The sequence below is a fragment of the Doryrhamphus excisus genome, chromosome 15 (genome assembly GCF_030265055.1).
Source record: "Doryrhamphus excisus isolate RoL2022-K1 chromosome 15, RoL_Dexc_1.0, whole genome shotgun sequence".
Lineage (NCBI taxonomy): Eukaryota > Metazoa > Chordata > Actinopteri > Syngnathiformes > Syngnathidae > Doryrhamphus > Doryrhamphus excisus.
The window spans coordinates 18,492,383-18,510,259 of record NC_080480.1 but is presented as its reverse complement, the minus strand read 5'-3'; the positions used below and the strand labels follow the sequence as shown (position 1 = coordinate 18,510,259).

The following is a 17,877-nucleotide window of genomic DNA, read 5'->3' as shown; positions in this document are numbered from 1 at the left end:
TTATTTGCCTGGAATCATCTTCGGCTTGATGCAACTTTCAAATCAAATATTTCCAAGCAAGTTTTTGGTCTTTATTTACACACACACACACACACACACACACAAGTAAACACGTCACACGCCAGTAAAAGATGCTAATGCTAGTAGCGTATCAAGCGTTCATTTCAGGATGTGATCTTATTGTGATTGCTGACATCCTGGTACTTCCTGTGCTGCCAGACGCTGAACTTTGACCTTCTGTGTGGCTTGGACTTTGTGGTGCAGAGAGCTGAGCTGCTGGCGGACGCTCTGCAGCTCACACTCCTTCACGCGCAGCAGCATCTGCAAGGACAGCAGCGTCGCCATGACCACGCCGTCAGAGACGTCTCCTCCCGCCAACTCACCTCCATCTTGTAGACGCCGATGTCGTGCCCGAGGGGTAGCGCTTCCTGTTTCGACGGCGAGGACGGGCTGACCTTGTTCGTCAGCTGTGTGCTCAGCTCCTGTTTGACAACAACAAAGTCAAGCCGCTTGGAGAATCTTCTCAGGGATCATCTGGCCTCTTTGCAGAGCCCACCTGGTTCAGAGCCATCAGGTTCTGGTTCTCCTGCTGACGCTGACTCAGCGCCTTCCTCTCCGCATCCAGCGCCTGCAAAAGGCGACTGTTTTCCAGACACTTCTGAGAAAACTCGTAGGATAAACCCTCCAACTCACGCTGGGAGGAGGCCAGCTCCTCGCTACGCACACACACACACGCACACACACACACACACACACACACACACACACACACACACACACACACAGGGTTGGCGTAGCGGGAGAGAGAGAGAGAGAGAGAGAGAGCGTAGGGCGACATGCTAAGACAGGAGGAGCACCTGTGTTGTTTGTGCACGTGCTCCATGAGCGCGGCGCCGCCTGTCACGCTGATGACCTGACACCTCCTCTGCACCTCCTTGTCCATCTCCCGGCGGTGCGCTCGCTCCATGGCCTCCATGGCTGAGGAGACAACGCAGGAAGTCACAATGGTGCCGGCACGCGTCTGCGGGAGCGTCTCACCGGTCGCCGTGGCGGCGGTCTCCTCCTCCAGCAGCCTGTCCGTCTCCTCCAGGAGGCGATCCACTTCCTGTAGGTGGCGCCGCTGCAGCTCCTCTGACACCTTCAGATGAGACTCCTCCATGGCGGCGAGGCCACGCTCGCACACCGCCTGATGGCGACACACATGCTGGGTCACATACGAACCTCCGCCTCATCAAGCTAGCTGCTATCTTGCTAGGTGCTATCAAGCTAGGTGTTAACAAGCTAGGTGCTATCAAGCTAGGTGCTAGCATGTTCTGATAGAGAGGGTGAGGAAGCCAAGGCCTCCCTTCCTGCGGTGAGTTTGGCGCCCCCTACCTTGAGGTCTGCCATGTCCTTGCCGTGCTGCCTGTGAGCTGAAGTCAGGCTTTGGCTGGTGATTGACAGCTGCTCCTCCAGCTCCGTCACGCGCGCTGTCAGTATGGCCACCTGAGCCGTCTCCAAGTCTGGACGCGTTTCGCCGCCAGACGGCATCTTTTCTGTTTCGGCCTGGCGCCGGGCCTCCAGCGAGACGCCGTGACCCCGCCCCGACCTTGGGTTGCCCTTGTGCGTCTGGCTGCCGGTGTTCACCTTCGCCGCCCGCTGCGCCGCGTGGGAAAGTCTCTCTCTCAGTTCCTCATTTTCTGCGGCCAGGCGGCGGCAGTGGTTGCAGGAATGGCCGGAGCCGGGCGGGTCCCTCTGGTAGGCGGAGCATAGCCTGGTCATGTGACAGCAGTACGCCACCTGTGTGGCAGCCAGGTAAAAGAGCGCCGCCCACGGCTGCTTGGAGACGTGAAAGAGTCGCTCCGGCGCTCGGTCCTGCAGGGAGGAGCACGTGGTCATGTGACCCATCATTCCGGAAAGCTCCACCAGACGTTGATGGCACGGCTGCTTGCTAGCGTCTGAAGATGCGTCGCTGTCATCGTCCCAAAGACCATCCACAGTGCTCCCCTGGGGTTCCCCTTCTAAGCCCCGCCTCCCGCCATCGAAGCTGGACTCCTCTTCAGCAGGTGAAAGCAACACCTGATTTTCCGGAATCATCTGCGGTGCTGCGCTGCGGAGAAGCTCCGCCTCCTGTTCCCCGGGGCAGGAAGTATCCAGCGCCGTGCTCAGAGGCTCCTCCCACTTCAGCCGGCCCTCCTCCTGCTGCTCATCAGCCATCCAAGTCTTGGTCTTGCTGACGCCCAACCTGTCAACGACCTCCAGGAACCTCTCCAGGTTCCACCTCAGCGTCATGGTGCCCTCCGCCTCCTTGGGCAGCGGCAGGAAGTCCCCCGCCTCCGTCTGAGCGTCTCTGTGGAGGTAAACCTTCCGGGTTTCCTTGAGGGTGGCGTTCTCCACCTGGAGCTCCCTTCGTCTCTGCTCCGATTGGTGGAGCTGCTTCTCCAGCTCGCTCAGCTTGGCCTCAGTGGCTTCGAAGCATCTCAGCAGGTAGCCCTCAACGTTCCCGACGCTTCCCTCCTGCTCCGACTTCTCTGCTGGGACGTGACGCTGCAGGACAGCCTGGGCGTCCCTCAGACTCTCCTCCAGGGAGGTGATCAGTGTCTGGGCCTCCAGGAGCTGCTGCTCCTTCTCCATCAGCTCCCGCTCCAGATCCTCCATCTCTCTGGGATGCACCTGGACGTATCTCCTGCTGAGCGCCTCCTTCAGACGCTGGATGTGGAGGTCGGCCTCGCTCAGCTGGTTCAGCATCTCCTGGTTCCGCCGGTGGAGGGCGAGGGTCTGCCTGGTGGGCAGCGCCACTTCCTGGGAGACCTTCCTGACGCGGGCGGACTCCTCGGTGGCGCCCCCTAGTGAGTCGCCACCCGCTTCAGCCAGCGTGTCCAACATGGAGGAGCTGTGGCCTGGTTGTCCTTCATGTCCACACTGGGCATCACAGCAGACAGGAAGTACTTCCTGGTCTGCAACGTGGCTGCACGTGGTGGCTTTCTGCTCCTCGGGATGTTCTGGACTCCTGCTTCCTGTCCTCACCGGACATCCGTGCAAAGGTTCCAACTTGGGAAAGAGCAGCGTGAGACCACTGTGATGGTTTGAGGAGACAAAGAGGAGGTCTTACCTGACTGGACGCCCTCAGCTGCTGTCCTCCGCTCTCCGAGTCCTCCAGCTGACCCTTCAAGGAGACCAGAAGATCGAGTGTCAAACAGCGTTCGGCTCTTTTGAAGCAGACGTGCTGAGCACCTTCTTGTCGTCGTGCAGCGTGGAGGTGACAGACGCCTGCTTGGTGAGCGTGATGCTCCTCACGTGCCTGAAGGTGGTCTTCTCCACCTGCTTCCAGCACGCCTCCATCTGCTCCTCCAGCCGCGACCTGGGACCGGCGGCCGTGGCGTCGCCCATCACCTCGCGACCGGGAGACACGCCCAGGATGCTCTCGCACCGTCTCCTCCTCAGCTCCCTCCTCCGACTCTTCTCCAGGTCGCCCGACTGCAGCGAGGGCGGAGCTTGACCGGCGTGGAGGTCGGCGTCCGTGGGCGGTCTGCTCTTGGACTTCCACTCCACCAAGTCCGAGGTTTTGTTGCGACCGTCACGCCTTGGCTCGAGAACGGTCCTGCACCTCTCCGACGAGTCCCTGGTCACGTCTGGCTGGCTGCAGGGGGCGGAGCCATGTCAGGTGTACGCCGCTGACAGACAAAGCGTGCGTCACCTTACCTGCTGACATCGGGAGCTGTGCGCACGTTCTTCATCAGAGCTTGGATCCAGTTCCTTCGTATTCCCGCCGTCATGGCCGACAGCGTGTGGACGCCATGTGGAGTCTGGAGGACGTCAAGGTTTCTTCATGTCGGTGAAGCTCACAAGAAGGCGCCGATGTGACGGTGTCTTACGTGGATGCGGAAGCCGTAGTTCTTCTGGACGTCACAGTCACACACGTTGGAGCACTCGGTCAGGTCCACCTCGCGTTCAAGGTCGGAAAGCTGAGAGGACGGAGAGGACAGAGACGTCTCACACGTGGACACAACGCAAGGCGGACATGCTGAACGTGGACACACCTCCTCAGCCTGGAAGTCCTTGTAGAACCTCAGGCTGTCAGCCGACAGCACGCACCAGTACCTCCTCCACTAGAGGGCAGCAAAGACAGCAGTGGATCCGTTAGATGCCATGAGTCCAGGTGAATCCATCCAGCTTTTATTGCAAATGTTGATCAGAAATTTGAGGAGCTAGCGGTAGGGTTAGTGAGCCATGTATGATATTGATATAAAATAGCTATTTAATGGGCGTATCTATGCAAGGTGGCCACACAGCTAGGAGACCCAAGTTCAATTCCACCCTCGGCCATTTCTGTGTGGCGTTTGCATGTCCCCCCGTGCATGGGTGGGTTTTCTCCGGGTTAATTAGATTAATTGGCCACTCCAAATTGTGGGTGGGAATGGTTGTTTGTCTATATGTGCCCTGGGATTGGCTGGCCACCAGTCCAGGGTGGACCCAGACAGCTGGGATAGGCTCCTACCTGACCATCCTGGTCCAGCTTCACCATCCAGCCTTTCTTGAAGTTGAGTAAATCCGGCTATCAAAAGACAAAACATCATATTGACTTTTATTCAGTCAAGCCAGCTTTGACGAGCTGTCATCTGTTACTATGGCAACCACCACCATCGCGTGGCGTGACCCGAGCAGACTTTGGTCCAAAGCAAAGACCAGGTCTGCATCCGTCATCCAGAAGAGCAGAGCATCAGGAGGATTAGCTTGCTGTGCGGCACAGCGGGGGGGCGGGGGGGCTTTTAGGAGCACATAATCCTGATGCTTTGTACAACATAATCTGTCATCAGCACCTCCACCACTGAGAAGGTCTACTGGCATCGGGCCCACATGGGGCAGTGATCAGCCCGTGGCGACATTCCCAGGAGAAGGAATGGGAGTCACTGCCACACGTTCAGGCGATGCGTGTTCCCCCAGACAGGAGGTGTCTACCATGGCTTCATCTACAGTAGCATCCAGCCAACAGAGACCCTTTACCTCTCGCTCGGGGAGACGGGCGTCACTCCTGCCCTTCCTGGATGACACCGGGGGGTCCCTGCCCGCCCGGGCCCACATGGCGGTGGTCTCGGCCTGCTGGTCTTCCTGCAGATGGTTGACGGTCTCGGCGCGGGTGGCGGCCATCTTGGCTGGAGTGGGTTCCTGAGGTTGAGAGTTCAGATGAACGGTGAAGAAATCGCCAAAGTCTCACCGCGCTCTACCTGGCTGCCGACAGGTTCCACTTTGCGCTTCTTCTTCTGGTTCTGTCTGCCGCCGCTCACGTAGACGCCGAGCTGCTCGCTCCATCTGGCAGGAAACAGCAGAGACGCGCCGTCATGTGACCCCGACAGAACCCAAAGGATGGCTCTGTGGTGCACACTGGTGGACTTACACTTAGTCTTTTTAGTGCATAAGTGTACACTGGTGGACTTACACTTAGTCTTTTTAGTGCATAAGTGTACACTGGTGGACTTACACTTAGTCTTTTTAGTGCATAAGTGTACACTGGTGGACTTACACTTAGTCTTTTTAGTGCATAAGTGTACACTGGTGGACTTACACTTAGTCTTTTTAGTGCATAAGTGTACACTGGTGGACTTACACTTAGTCTTTTTAGTGCATAAGTGTACACTGGTGGACTTACACTTAGTTTAGTGCGTAAGCGTACACTGGTGGACTTACACTTAGTCTTTTTAGTGCATAAGTGTACACTGGTGGACTTACACTTAGTTTAGTGCGTAAGTGTACACTGGTGCACTTACACTTAGTCTAACTCGCTGAGAAGTACAACACAGTCACTACTCAGATGTTACAGTCAAACAGTCAAAATGGTGAGTGTGCAGTGATAGACACTTAGCACCCTCAATAGTCGCCATTTTGTCTCCATAGCAGAAGGGGGGGGGCCTAACGTGAGGGGTTGCAAGTCACGTTTCCAGTCATGGATTTGGGACAGCACTACACCGTCAGCATTCACGCACTCAGCAGCTAAGTACACAGCGTACACAGCACTCTTAATGAAGTGTACTCATGCAAGTACTCCATTTGGGACGCAGCCAATAAGGCGGCACCAGGCACTGACCCGTTAATGATCTCCTTGCTTTCAGCCCGGACAAACACTTCCTGTTCTGCGGTGACGATGCACAGCGTGTTCCTCTGGCCCGTACGCGGCTCCGCGTCCAAGATGTCCGTGCACAGACTCATGTTGACCGTGCCCTGAGGCAGCGTGCTGGGCTGGGGGGAGGCAAAAGAGCGTTACTATGACGATGGCGTGAGGATGAACGATGGAGATTTGGGGCGGGAGGGGGTGTAAGGTGCATTAGCGGGCTGGCTAAGCCCAAATCCTCTGTGAACATCTGGACCCAACATGGCGTCCTCACCAGCTCATCCAGCGCGAAGGTCAGGCTGCCGTGCTCGTAGAGGAGGAAGAAGCGGCGCTGCCATTTCTACACAGGACGAGGGGGCGGAGACAAAGCCACCGTCAGCGACCCGGACCGGGTGACCGTGCAAATGTGACCTGACCTACCCGCGGCCTCTGAGTCGGGTTCTCAAAGTCGGTCCCCTCGGGCGCCAAACAGAGCCAGCCGCCGTAGACGGGCTTCCCCTGGAGGTCACGTGACCACAGGGCGGTTAGACCCCACCTGACCGGAGCCCACTTCATTAGGTACACCTGCACCAGCGCGTGGTGTACCTAGGTGTACATCAGGTGTACCTAATGCTGTGGCTGACATCGTCATGCTGATAGGAGGGGCGGAGCCAGATCATGACAACACTGTTTTGGCAAAAGGATGCCTCCAAATGCTTTTTGTCTTGTGGTAAAATATGATTACTTTATGATTGACAGTAACAGAAATATGAAATCATACTGAGGATGTATTTTTTATGACACGTATGGGAGAAGGTTTGATCGCTAATCAATAAACTAATAAACATCGGTGTCATGGACATACCACGTATGAAGGTCTTGCTAGCGTTATTGCTACAGGAAGTTCCTAGCAACTTGGAGTAGATGAGAAGTTGGTGGTCTTACCTGGCCCACCAGGGGGTCGCTGGGCGGGTGCAGCTCACGTGACTTGAAACAGTTCTGACATTTGCTGTGGTTGAACAAGTTGGCTTGAAACTTCTCACAAGAACCGCCGATACCGTCACCCGACATCCCGCCCTCTTCGCGCCGCGCTCGCAGGTGGACTGAGCCGCGCTCGTCTCTCGCTCGCGTGTCTCTTGAAGCATGACGTCACGCTCGTGACGTACCGGCACGAGGTTTCCGCTCAGGGCTTACAAAATAAAAGTCCCTCTGTGAAGTCAAGTGTAAATAACACATCATCAAAAATAAATGACTGCTAAGTGGAGGTTTATTGCTAAACTATTATATATTATTACGATTATATAGTTAAAGGTAGGCAACAATCCTTATTTCAGAACAAAATAATGTTGCTACTGAATGTTTTGAGTTGCTTTAGCATGAAAGCACACAGCTCTCCGTACAGTCGTCCCGTCTTTGTCTCAGTTAAGGGCATTTCCGCGAAGTGGATACATTCGGTGGGTGTAGAAAGCCTTTTATGACCTTGTAAAAATGTTTTATTCAACATTATTAGAGCATCAGGATGAAGACGTGAAGTAACACGCCTCCAGTTCTACTGCTACTGCTACTGCCTTGTTTACACGCTGCTCAACACTTCCGGGTAGGCTACGGGGACTCTGTAGGGACACAAGAGACGGCCACCGCTTTTACAGTTCGAACACCCGATGTTCGAGGGACAACTGTATTTTCTTGTTCTGTAAGACGATACTTCATAATAAAGAGCAAGAACACAGCTAAGGCATATTACTCCGAACATATTACAGCTAAGTTTACATGCCGGCTGACCACTGGGCTTCCAGCACCATCTACTGGTTGGTCTCTGAACCTGCCAAGAAGAAAAAGGCACCACTAATACATGATGTCTTATGATGACGTTTTTGTATCGAATGTTGAACGAAACCATGTGACATAAACATCCCATCATGCTGCAGATCAACCTTGTATCTTTCACAAGAGTGAGCGCCCCTCAGTCCAGGGGTGTCCTAACCTTTTCCACCGTGGGGTACGTACAACAAAAATGAAGAATGTGCAGGCCGACATATGTAAAGACGTTGAATTTATTCAAAGTGGAAGCCTGCATCTGAGCTCTGGGTCGGCAAGGGTTTGGTGTAATATTTACAACATTTACAACTTTGGAATACCGTGATGGGCTGCACTTGGCGTGGTGAAGGTCGTGCAGGTGGCAGCGTGGATGCAGGAGGTGAAGGCTGCAGCTTAAAAGTCGTGTCTGTGGTACATATCTGGGTCGTAGTATTTGGTCACCACCACCCTGTTGGCAAACTTGCGTCCCGTGAGAGCCTGCATGGCTTTCTGGCAGTCGGCGGTCGACACGTACTCCACAAAGATCTGCAGCGATCACATGACACGCTTCAACATCATCACCACGCATACGCAGCGAGGCCAACGGGTCAAAGGGCAGCCCACCTTGCCACAGCCGGGTACCTCCACGCCGTGGACGGGTCTGGGGATCTCCATGGAGCGGACGGCGCCGTGTTTGCAGCACTCCTCTCTGATGTCGTCCAGGATCTCGTCGTAGGCGTCGTCATCCAACAGCTCCTCGGGCATCACCATGTTGAGGAGGCACAGCACCTCTGTGGCCACGCCGGAGTTCTGCAGCCTCTGCAGCCCGGGAACCTGCAGCATCACCGGGGTCTCGATGATGGCGGCCTGCCCGACAAAGACGGGGACCGCACGTTCACACCAACACAAACAGATGTCGTTCCCGTCGTAGTCCTCCACAACACAGCAGAAATAACGAGCAAATACCAGGTTGGCGTTTTTGGCTCCCACGCTGGCTCTCTGCACGATGAGCTTCTTGTCGCCCAGCTGCATGCCGTTGAGTCCGGCCACCGCCTGGCGAGCAGAAGGCTCCTCAGCTCAGCGTCGCACCGCCGCAGCGTGACGCCTCACTCACCTGGTCGGTGGCGCCGATGTCCACGTACTCGCAGAAGGCGTAGCCTTTGGACAGCAAGGTGGCGCTGTCCTTGACCAGGTTGAACGCTTTGAGGGCCCCGAAGGACGTCAGCAGCTCCTTCACCTGCAAGCCAAAGAGGACGGCGCCATTTCACATCAAACATGCGAGGAGGCGGATCAGGAAGAGAGGAGACGGTTCACGTCTACGACTGACTGAGCCCCACCCCAAAGCATGATGGGAAAGAGAGAGAGGAGGCCTGCGGTGAGTCCGTGACGGACCGCCGGGTCTTACTTGCCTGGTCGTGTCCTACATGATGCATGGCGGCAGCGGATCAGAACTAGTGAACAAAATATGAGCGCAGACTTAAGATCTAGCTGGGGGGACAAAGTGGGGGGAACAAAAACGAAAGAGGGATGAGTACCAAGGCATCGAAAATATGACAATAAATGGCAATGGTTTCAATCCATACACTACGTTCTTCTCTTTGGAGCACCACACCAGGACATACTGTGTTCATTCATTCAGACAAGATGGCTGCTTGACTACGGCCTGTCCACTGTCTAAAATATGCATATTTCAGCATAGATATCATGCATCATATGTCAAGCATCAAAATGTCAAAAATAGGGAAATACAAGTAGAGTTTGTGGCTGCAGTTCACTACATCGGCCACTAGATGGCAGCAACAGACTTAACCACCACAACAACAGGCTTTTACTGCAGGAGGCTCAGCTAAGATGGTCATGTAGCAAATACTGGTTTTAGTGCCCCCCCCCCCATTTGACACCCCTGTCCTACAACACCAAGCAGGCCCTAGCTCCCGTACCAATGCTGCCTTCTTAAGTCTGCATCTGCTCAGCTCAGTGGGGGGGGGTTTCTACGTCTCAGGTGTCAAGGGGGATACCTGGTCGTCGTTCAGGTAGTTGGGCAGACCTCCTACGAAAAGCTTATGAGGAGAATCAGGAACCACGGTGGACACCACGCCTGCACACAGCAACACAACACAGCTGAAGTTCTGCTGCGCCCCATCCCGCCCGTGTCCCACCACCAACCTGGCACGTGGAACGCCGGCTGCTCCGAGATGCCGGGCAGCGGCCGGTAGTCGTGAGGTCGCCGAATCTTCAGAGACTGACCTTGGAAAATGATCCCGTCAAAGGCCATGGCCTGCGTGGTCTCATCCACCGAGCGGAACTGCGGGACGGGACCACCACAGGCGTCTTTATGCTCGGCTAAGCTAACGTGCTGGATCTGCTGGATCGTGAAGTGGCACCTCTAAGAAGGCAAAGTTCTTGTCCTGGTTTATCTGCACCGCCAGGACTGGGTTGCTGGGAGCCTGCGCCAGGCCGGCGAGTCTCATCTGGGTGTTGAAAAACTCGGCCATGGACTCCTGGGGAGCAGAACACAAGCAAGATGGCGGCGCTGGTGGCATGAGCATGGAAGAGGCGGTCGCTCTACCTCGGTCACGCCGAAGGGAATATTCCCCACGTAGAGGCGCCGGGCTTGTCTGGTCATCTGGCTGCCCACCACCGGCACCTGGGTCGGGGCCGTCGCCACACCGGCCGTCGCCAGGAGAGTGATGCTGGGAATCTGTCCCGCCGCTGTCAAGCAAGATGCAGCATCAGCATCGTCATGGGTGACAGTGACTCTGAAAGGTGGGGGGGATGGGGGGGGGGGGCACACACCTTGCATGGCTTTGTACTGCAGAGGGCTCATGTGCTGGAAGCCTGCAGGAGCGACATCCCAGTACCTGCACGTCTTCTTCTTCCTGGTCCTGCGTGGGGAATGACTGCGAGGGGGACGTAGAGACGAGGTCATTCCGTGTGACGTCACTGATTGGTCGGATCATTCCACGTACTCTTGGGATTCTACCCACACTCCGCGGATATATAATCCCAGGGCACATATAGACAACAAGCATTCCCACCCACATTCATACCTATGGACAATTTGGAGTGGCCAATCAAGCTAGCATGTTTCTGGAAAGCAACCTACATGCTAACCACTCCACCACCGTGCGGCCCTCCTTTCATATTACAATGATGACTTTTGACTGTCTGATGCCTTTTAAGATATTTTGTAAGACGGTGTGATGGGTGAAGTGCTGCCGTGGCTAACTCAATGCTATTTTACAAACAGGCCGGATGAAATAGCAGTGTGTGCTGGGTTTGGCCCCCAGGCCCAAGTTTAACACACGTGGGTTATGGCGTCTTTTCCATCTTCAGGCCTGTGATTGGCCAGAAGGTCTTGTAGGGGTTCAGAGGACCCACCTGTGCTTTTTGTGGTCCCGCGAGGCGCTCCGCCGGTCCCGACTCTTTCGCTCTTTGCTGCGACTCCGTTTCTCCCGCCGCTCTTTGCCCCAGCCGCCATGTTTGTCGCCGCGAGCCGCAGAACCGCTGCGGCTCCTGTTTTTGTCCCGTTCTCGTTCTCTCTCTGCACAAATCATACAAGACTGACAAGTTTCCCAACAGCAACACGACGCTCCCGAGTCCTCTGCTCTTGAACGCACCCTCCATAGCGACCATCTTGAAAAAGGCAGGAAGTCAAAGAATAGAAGCATTTAAATAAAGGATTCATTATTAAGAACTAGCATAGACTTTATTGACAATTCACCATTTAGGATTGGTCAACCTTTCAACGGACCAACTTGACCTCAGATGACTCCAGTATCAAAATTCCACCAATTTGGGAATGCTTTTGGTGCCTGAAGAAATCATGGATCAGACAAGGCTTTTCTCAATGGACGAACGACAGGCTGTTGATGTTCATGCTTCCTGAAGCAATTGTAACATCAGTTTTACAGCCACGCTTGAGCCGAATTGAAGACCAAAGCATAAGCAGTCTGGATGGATGTCAGGATTTGGGTGCCAGTCTGCAGTCACTGCCAGGGGCCGGGAAAGGCTTTAAACCGGCTCCCTTTCCTAAGGAGTCCGGTCGCCTCCTGCAGGTGAGTGACGTCGTTGGAGGCTAAGCTAACAAGAATGAGTCGCTGACACCTGACCTGTCTCCTAACTTCGTCCGGCCGGTCACGTCGATTGATAAAAGGAAGCCGGAGATCATTACAAAGGCTCGGCGACCGGAAAAGGAAAGACGTATATTTACCTTGGCGGTTCTCGCTCAGCTGCTTCTCAAATTCTTCAAAATCCGACATTTTGTTCCGACATCAGATCGCTGAGTTCGGGCTGAGGAGGACGAGAAATGACAGCCGGTCCACGGTCTGGACCGGGCCAGCTAAATCAGAATCAGAACTCTTCCCTCGAGGTAAAACCGGACGCAGCCAACACATCATTTCCGGTCATTGCCTTCACAATAAAAGATTATTAACGCAAAGGAAGGTCGGTCATATGACACGGATAATGCATTGGAATGTAATCACATCAAACCGGAAGTACATTTGATCCAGTGCAGTTGCCATGACAACTCACATTAACATCCCATTCATGTACACATTAGCACACGTACGTATGCGTTTTTATTGTAACAACTGGACAACATCAGCACTCTTGTTGGGAAGAATTGGGGGGCGATGGGGGGCAATGGGAGGCAATGGGGGACCATGGGAGGCAATGGGAGGTAATGGGGGGCAATGGGGGGCGATGGGAAGCAATGGGAGGCCCCTCCCTCACCAATCTATCACTCTAAACATAACACGCTGACAACGGACGCCTGTCAGCTGTGCCGCTATAAAAAGCTGAAAGGAAAGCAGCAGGGAAGCTTTTGGCTCTCGGTGGGGGGTGGCGGGTGGGGGGGCTCAGTGAGCCGAGACGTGGACTGCAACACATGCTGACTCTACAGGGTCTGCACCGCAAGTACACGCAGTAAGTACACACTGGGAGACGGCCAGCACGCTTTGACTTCACTTCGCTTCCTGGAGCGTTCATCTTGCTCTCCCACCTCCGTCCCTGAGGCCCCGCTTAGGCCCCGCTTAGGCCCCACTTAGGCCCCACTTAGGCCCCGCTTAGGCCCGGCTTAGGCTCCGCTTCCTCACCCGGTCTCACTTTCAAGGACACTTGATGTTTACGAAGTCATTGGAGGACAGTCGCGGTGATGGACACAGGCCCGGGGACTTAAGTACACACTAGACTACTTGTACTTAGTCTTTATTCTATCGCTGTACACTTGAGTACTAACACTTGGTGTTTTCACCGCAAAAGTACACACTAGACTACTTGTACTTAGTCTTTATTCTATGGCTGTACACTTGAGTACTAACACTTGGTGTTTTCACCGCATAAATACACACTAGACTACTTGTACTTAGTTTTTTCATTGCATAAGTGCGCACTTGTGTACTTACACTTAGTCTTTTCATTGCGTAAGTGCGCACTTGTGTACTTACACTTAGTCTTTTCATTGCATAAGTGCACACTTGCTATTTTTTGCGAATGCTGCTGGCCAATAAAAACTTGGGACATCCCTGAAGCAAGTACACAGTGCTCGCAGTAGAGTGTACTTACTGGAGTACAGTGTTCCATAAGTGTTCCAAAAGAAGGTGTTGTCTTCTTGTTTGTGTTTCAGGCGTGCGGGAAGAGCGAGTAGAAATGGACTCCAATGTGACGGAGGCGGAGACGGTGTGGGTAGGAGAGACTTTTAGTCCTTCACCTTCTCATCTCCATGAAACATTGCAGAGATGTTGGGCGTGTGAGAGTTGGGTTGCGTTGGCGTTGGGAGGTTGAAGAGTGTCATTCCGTGCTGCTAGGAGCTAACCAACCATCCAGCCATCCTTGATCCTTCCATGGAAGGAAGAGCAATGTCACCTTTCTAAGTCTGTCCCGCAGAAGATGGCGCCAACGTGGACCACCGTGGTTCTCCTGGTTCCCTGCGTGGTGGTCCTCACAGCCGGGATGTTCTACCTGTACACGCTGGTGCTGGCTCTGCTGTCCAAAAGCTCCGTGCGCAACAAGGTGGTGCTCGTGAGCGACGCTTTGTCTGGACTTGGCAAAGGTAACGCTGTCCCTTGGGTTTTGTCTGCGCTTCCTGTGTTCCTTCCGTTGTCCCCACGGGCTGGTGTTCTGTCCAAAGAATGTTCCAGTGTCTTCCACAAAGAGGGCGCCAGGTTGATCCTGTGCGGGAAAAGCTGGGAGAAACTTCAGAAGCTGTCAGGCGACTTGGTGGACGCCTCCGACCCCAGCGTGGTGAGGATGGCGCCGTGTTCCCGTTCCTCCGCTGGCTCCAAATCACAGGTCCCCCTTCTGTCCTCGTCCCCAGACCTTCCCTCCTAAGCTGGTGCTGCTGGATTTTGCGGACATGGAGAACCTCCCCGAGGCCACGGCGGAGATCTTGGAGTGTTACGGCTGCTTAGACGCCCTCATCCTCAACAGCAGCATGAAGGTCAAAGCTCCTGCACACACGTTGTCTCTGGAGATGGACAAGCTGCTGATGGACAACAACTACTTTGGACCCGTCACGCTGGTGAAAGGTAACCATGGAAACAGGCACTCCTGAACGCTTCCCAGCGTCCTGGACTCTGCGTGTGTTGCAGGCGTGCTGCCCTCCATGATGTCCCGGAGGTCCGGCCACCTGCTGGTGGTCAACAGCATTCAGGGAAAGCTGGCCGTGCCCTTTCGCACCTCCTGTGAGTCCTCCTCGGGTCCTCCTCGGGTCCGGTGATGGTGCTGGGATCCTGGTGTGGTATTGTTGTCATCTGGAGATGATGATGTCATCTTATGTGATGTGGCAGATGCTGCTTCCAAGCATGCCGTCCAAGCCTTCTTTGACTGCCTGCGTGCCGAGGTGGAGGACTTTGGCATCTCCGTGAGCACCATAAATGTCACCTTCATCAGTGGACTCTCATCTGGGCAGCAGACGGCCTCGGCCAAGTCCTTCTGGTCATGTGAGTGTCTTGAGAAACAAAAGCAATTCCAGCGTTCTCTAAACGTTCTCTTGCTTGGACAGTTTTGTTCACCAAGAAGCCGCTGGGCGTTTGTCCACGCGAGGCGGCCAGCGAGGTGGCCAAGATTTTGAGCACCAAGACGAAAGAGGTGCTGATTGCACCCTCGCTCCCCAAGGTTGCCATCTACACCAGGTCCTTCTTCCCCAGCGTCTTCTTTGCCGTAATGTCAGCAGGCGTGAAGGACACAGCCGCCAAAATGTAGAACTGCTTTGTTTGGAAAGCGATGATGGAGATAGTGTTGCTCACTTCCACACGTCTACCTGTCTGAGGCTGACGGGTTTTGTTTGTGGTTTTGTTTATCATTGCGGCTCTAGCAAATACCACCATGATATAAATAAAGAATATCAAATCATCATGTGTGTTTGTAAATAACAAGAGCATTGAAATGACATCAATAAACTAGTTATGAGAAACCTTGTGGTCAACTTTGACCTGAATGGAACGTCATTCCTGTATCTTCATGTAAAGTTTCGGTTGGCGTCCTCTAGCGGTCATGATTTAAAAGTACATGTCCGTGCCTGCCGGTGTGTGTTGCTCAGCATAAAATAGATGGCGCTTCAAATTTTATGTAGACTCTCAGTTTTGGCCCAAGTGAGAGCGAAGTTTCACCCGACGACCTTCCGACTGACCTCCAGCGGCGGGCTAAAGGTGGAACACGACCGACAGAATCGGCGCTTCACAGTTTCTCCGGCAGGCGGGACAGGTAAGCACCGATGCCGCCTTCGATGCTCCCTTGTGCGGCGAGCTCAACAACGCGAGCCCGGCGTCGAGCGGCGGCCTACTGGAGAAACTGTCAGTCGGCTCAGACATACAAATATTTAGCTAAAAAACGAAGTCTAACCGAATTCGTCACCAATAAGTAAAGAAATGTTTGAGATGTCGATACGGAGCAGTTTTGGAAAACAGTTTTATTTGTAAAGAATACATGACCAAGGTCTGAATTGTAGTTTAAATGTAGGTTTGACTTGTTGTTATGATGTCTTTATGCCTCCAACTGCCCTCAGGAGCCAATGAGACAGCAACGCTCCTCTACAGGTTCACGGCGCCAAACCAGGTGGATCTCATGTCCACCTTTGTCCCCGAGTCTTTCAGGGGTCAAGGTGTGGCGGCTCTGCTGTCAAAGGTCAGACTACACAGAGTGTTGCCATGGCAGCGCAGGCTCAGGCAAGCTGTGTTGGCTCATGATGGCAAGGCTGGCGTCTGCTCAGGTTGGCTGGTGTAGGCTGATGCACGCTCCCTCACCCCCCCCCCTTCCACGCTCTGCTCGTTTTCAGGCTGCCATTGACTTCCTGCTGGAGGAGAAGCTCCAGGCTCGAGTGTCCTGCTGGTACATAAAGAAGTACATGGAGGAACACCCTCGCCAGGACTATAAAGATGTTGTCATCAGCTGATACCATGGTCTGGTTTATCTTGGATGAGACCCCTGGCCACACCTATACATGGGTGGTCATCAAACACAGGAGACCCTCACGGTGCAAGGAAATAAGACACGTCCACAGCAAGGTAACGCATCTGTAGCGTGTACAATGCGCTAGTACATTTAATATCAGCTTTAGACACTTTAATTGTAATTGTAATTTCTAGGCTAGACTCAGAAAAATCCAGATTTGGGCTCTGGGAGTGAGATGGAAAAGAGGCGAGCACACAATTTGCAGCAGTGGCGGTACCATATATTACAAAGTGAAAAACCAGAACAATACAATTCACAACACTAATTTACAAATTTACATTTCAATGAGCTCAATTTACAAAACATTCATCTCATATACTGAGAGTCCCAAAAACATACAACAGTCCAATGGCCCAGTACTGGAGTGTCCAGAGGTTCAGGAGTGGAGGAAAGGAGTGAAGTTTTTTATGAAGGCCAAAGAGAGACAAAAAGTAAAAGGACGGCTGCAAAGCCTCCTACCAGCCGGGTCAGAGCAGAGCAGGTGGGTTCAGCTCGTCAGTTATCTGGGCTTCCAACTTCCAGGCGTGTTGCCTCAATGCAGGGTTCCTAGCTTGCCGTCAAAACCTGGCCTATATAAAATAGGACCAGCAGACATCAATTATGTGCACACAACCATTCAAATTACATATATAATACAAGTCGTATCATAACTTCAATGTACAATATATTATCATTTATAATAAATAATTGCACTTATGGTATTATTCATTATAATCAACTAGTATTAATCTTATAATCTAATCAATCGGGAGAACAGTGACAGACAAAAGGTGCTAGTAAACGGTGCTAATGCCGTTTAGTAATGAAATGTCAACACTCACCAATTCCATAGGTGTGATCGAACACTGCTCTTTTTAAGTTCAGCGTCGCGTCGGTGGACGGCCCCTATATCCCGACCACGTATGGAAAATGGTTAGACAGTTTCCATTTGTAAACTTAAACAACGAACCTTTTAAATACCTGCAGCGATTCCATGCGTCCCTCACCGCTACCGGTGTGTAGTCCCTTCCGGACTATATATACGTCACTGATTGGTGGCGCGCAGTCACGTGACTTGGTGAGACACCGTCACGTGACCTAATGACGTTGCACCCCAAAACATGGTAGGCACGCAAATGTAATTATTTATATATTATTTATTTTCTATCTGGGTTACACATCACATAAGTCAACCTGCTACTGGTGTCTCATCAACACCAACTAAGTGACAAACACAACTTCAACTGTTATTTACCATTACTGACATTCGGGGGCCGCAGTTTGCACACCCCTGGCCTTCACGCACACATTGTGCATATTTGTTGTGCATCAACACACACACACAAATAACACACATACAATGTACTGAATCATTTGAAATGAAACGAATTGTTGGAGGGTGCTTATGTAATTAGTTTTATGAAATAAATTATAATTTCTCACTGTCTGGACCTGTTGTTTTGTCTCTATATCAAAGATGATATTAAACAAATACGTTAAATAAATAATGCTCCTTCCTGTGTCCTATATTATTATTGGCAATAAATCGTTTTTTACTCAAGTTTAATGCTAAACATTCAGTC

General features: G+C 52.9%; 4 protein-coding genes across 9 annotated transcripts; 2 read left to right on the top strand and 2 right to left on the bottom strand.

Moving 5' to 3' along the window:
• Window position 1: 1 nt before the first annotated feature.
• On the bottom strand, window positions 2–7,149 carry LOC131102836 (myosin phosphatase Rho-interacting protein-like). 2 transcript variants are annotated; one of them, XM_058048409.1, is made up of 18 exons: window positions 7,010–7,149; window positions 6,506–6,583; window positions 6,360–6,425; window positions 6,062–6,213; window positions 5,205–5,289; window positions 4,984–5,145; window positions 4,478–4,534; window positions 4,020–4,088; window positions 3,855–3,944; window positions 3,682–3,785; window positions 3,214–3,619; window positions 3,092–3,145; window positions 1,375–3,030; window positions 1,039–1,186; window positions 858–978; window positions 557–716; window positions 384–482; window positions 3–321 (listed from the first exon to the last, which is right to left on the bottom strand). In XM_058048409.1, the coding sequence occupies exons 1-18, from the start codon at window positions 7,133–7,135 to the stop codon at window positions 178–180; spliced, it is 3,777 nt and encodes a 1,258-aa protein (XP_057904392.1). In that variant the 5' UTR covers window positions 7,136–7,149; the 3' UTR covers window positions 3–177. The 2 variants fall into 2 exon arrangements, with proteins under 2 accessions (XP_057904393.1, XP_057904392.1); XM_058048410.1 differs by lacking the exon at window positions 4,478–4,534 and having other exon boundaries at window positions 2–321.
• An 865-nt stretch (window positions 7,150–8,014) lies between these two features.
• Window positions 8,015–12,268, bottom strand: LOC131102873 (splicing factor U2AF 65 kDa subunit-like). 5 transcript variants are annotated; one of them, XR_009119499.1, is made up of 12 exons: window positions 12,075–12,268; window positions 11,243–11,405; window positions 10,658–10,761; window positions 10,431–10,573; window positions 10,246–10,362; window positions 10,028–10,166; window positions 9,880–9,959; window positions 9,271–9,349; window positions 8,976–9,098; window positions 8,828–8,914; window positions 8,486–8,728; window positions 8,263–8,407 (listed from the first exon to the last, which is right to left on the bottom strand). XR_009119499.1 is itself a non-coding variant. In XM_058048516.1 (11 exons), exons 2-11 carry the CDS (start codon window positions 11,416–11,418, stop codon window positions 8,276–8,278), a joined length of 1,344 nt encoding a protein of 447 aa, XP_057904499.1. In that variant the 5' UTR covers window positions 11,419–11,497; window positions 12,075–12,234; the 3' UTR covers window positions 8,015–8,275. The 5 variants fall into 5 exon arrangements, 4 of the variants coding, with proteins under 4 accessions (XP_057904499.1, XP_057904497.1, XP_057904500.1 ...); XM_058048516.1 differs by lacking the exon at window positions 9,271–9,349 and having other exon boundaries at window positions 8,015–8,407; window positions 11,243–11,497; window positions 12,075–12,234; XM_058048514.1 differs by lacking the exons at window positions 9,271–9,349; window positions 12,075–12,268 and adding an exon at window positions 11,586–12,055 and having other exon boundaries at window positions 8,015–8,407; window positions 11,243–11,497.
• Window positions 12,269–12,709: 441 nt separating this feature from the next.
• On the top strand, window positions 12,710–15,178 carry LOC131102900 (dehydrogenase/reductase SDR family member 7C-B-like). The gene is made up of 8 exons (XM_058048577.1): window positions 12,710–12,790; window positions 13,491–13,549; window positions 13,751–13,916; window positions 13,995–14,107; window positions 14,181–14,391; window positions 14,455–14,547; window positions 14,653–14,805; window positions 14,868–15,178. Exons 2-8 carry the CDS (start codon window positions 13,514–13,516, stop codon window positions 15,065–15,067), a joined length of 972 nt encoding a protein of 323 aa, XP_057904560.1. The 5' UTR covers window positions 12,710–12,790; window positions 13,491–13,513; the 3' UTR covers window positions 15,068–15,178.
• A 209-nt stretch (window positions 15,179–15,387) lies between these two features.
• Window positions 15,388–17,776, top strand: LOC131102931 (protein NATD1-like). The gene is made up of 3 exons (XM_058048628.1): window positions 15,388–15,568; window positions 15,870–15,988; window positions 16,140–17,776. Exons 1-3 carry the CDS (start codon window positions 15,415–15,417, stop codon window positions 16,254–16,256), a joined length of 390 nt encoding a protein of 129 aa, XP_057904611.1. The 5' UTR covers window positions 15,388–15,414; the 3' UTR covers window positions 16,257–17,776.
• The last annotated feature ends 101 nt before the right edge of the window (window positions 17,777–17,877 follow it).

Bases quoted from the DNA above. Each gene is read 5' to 3' on its own strand.
- LOC131102900 (XM_058048577.1), top strand. From the start codon at position 13,514: ATGGACTCCAATGTGACGGAGGCGGAGACGGTGTGG. The intron at 13,917-13,994 runs GTAACGCTGTCC...TTCTGTCCAAAG, and splicing joins TTTGTCTGGACTTGGCAAAG to AATGTTCCAGTGTCTTCCAC. The intron at 14,108-14,180 runs GTGAGGATGGCG...CCTCGTCCCCAG, and splicing joins ACGCCTCCGACCCCAGCGTG to ACCTTCCCTCCTAAGCTGGT.
- LOC131102873 (XM_058048513.1), bottom strand. From the start codon at position 12,123: ATGTCGGATTTTGAAGAATTTGAGAAGCAGCTGAGCGAGAACCGCCAA. The intron at 10,762-11,242 runs GTGGGTCCTCTG...TCCCCCTCGCAG, and splicing joins CGGGACCACAAAAAGCACAG to TCATTCCCCACGCAGGACCA. The intron at 9,960-10,027 runs GTTGGTGGTGGG...TGCTGTGTGCAG, and splicing joins GCCGGCGTTCCACGTGCCAG to GCGTGGTGTCCACCGTGGTT.
- LOC131102836 (XM_058048409.1), bottom strand. From the start codon at position 7,135: ATGTCGGGTGACGGTATCGGCGGTTCTTGTGAGAAGTTTCAAGCCAAC. The intron at 4,535-4,983 runs GTAAAGGGTCTC...GTCTTTTGATAG, and splicing joins CCCGTCTCCCCGAGCGAGAG to CCGGATTTACTCAACTTCAA. The intron at 3,786-3,854 runs GTAAGACACCGT...GACGTCCTCCAG, and splicing joins ACTACGGCTTCCGCATCCAC to ACTCCACATGGCGTCCACAC.
- LOC131102931 (XM_058048628.1), top strand. From the start codon at position 15,415: ATGGCGCTTCAAATTTTATGTAGACTCTCAGTTTTGGCCCAAGTGAGA. The intron at 15,569-15,869 runs GTAAGCACCGAT...AACTGCCCTCAG, and splicing joins TTCTCCGGCAGGCGGGACAG to GAGCCAATGAGACAGCAACG. The intron at 15,989-16,139 runs GTCAGACTACAC...GCTCGTTTTCAG, and splicing joins TGGCGGCTCTGCTGTCAAAG to GCTGCCATTGACTTCCTGCT.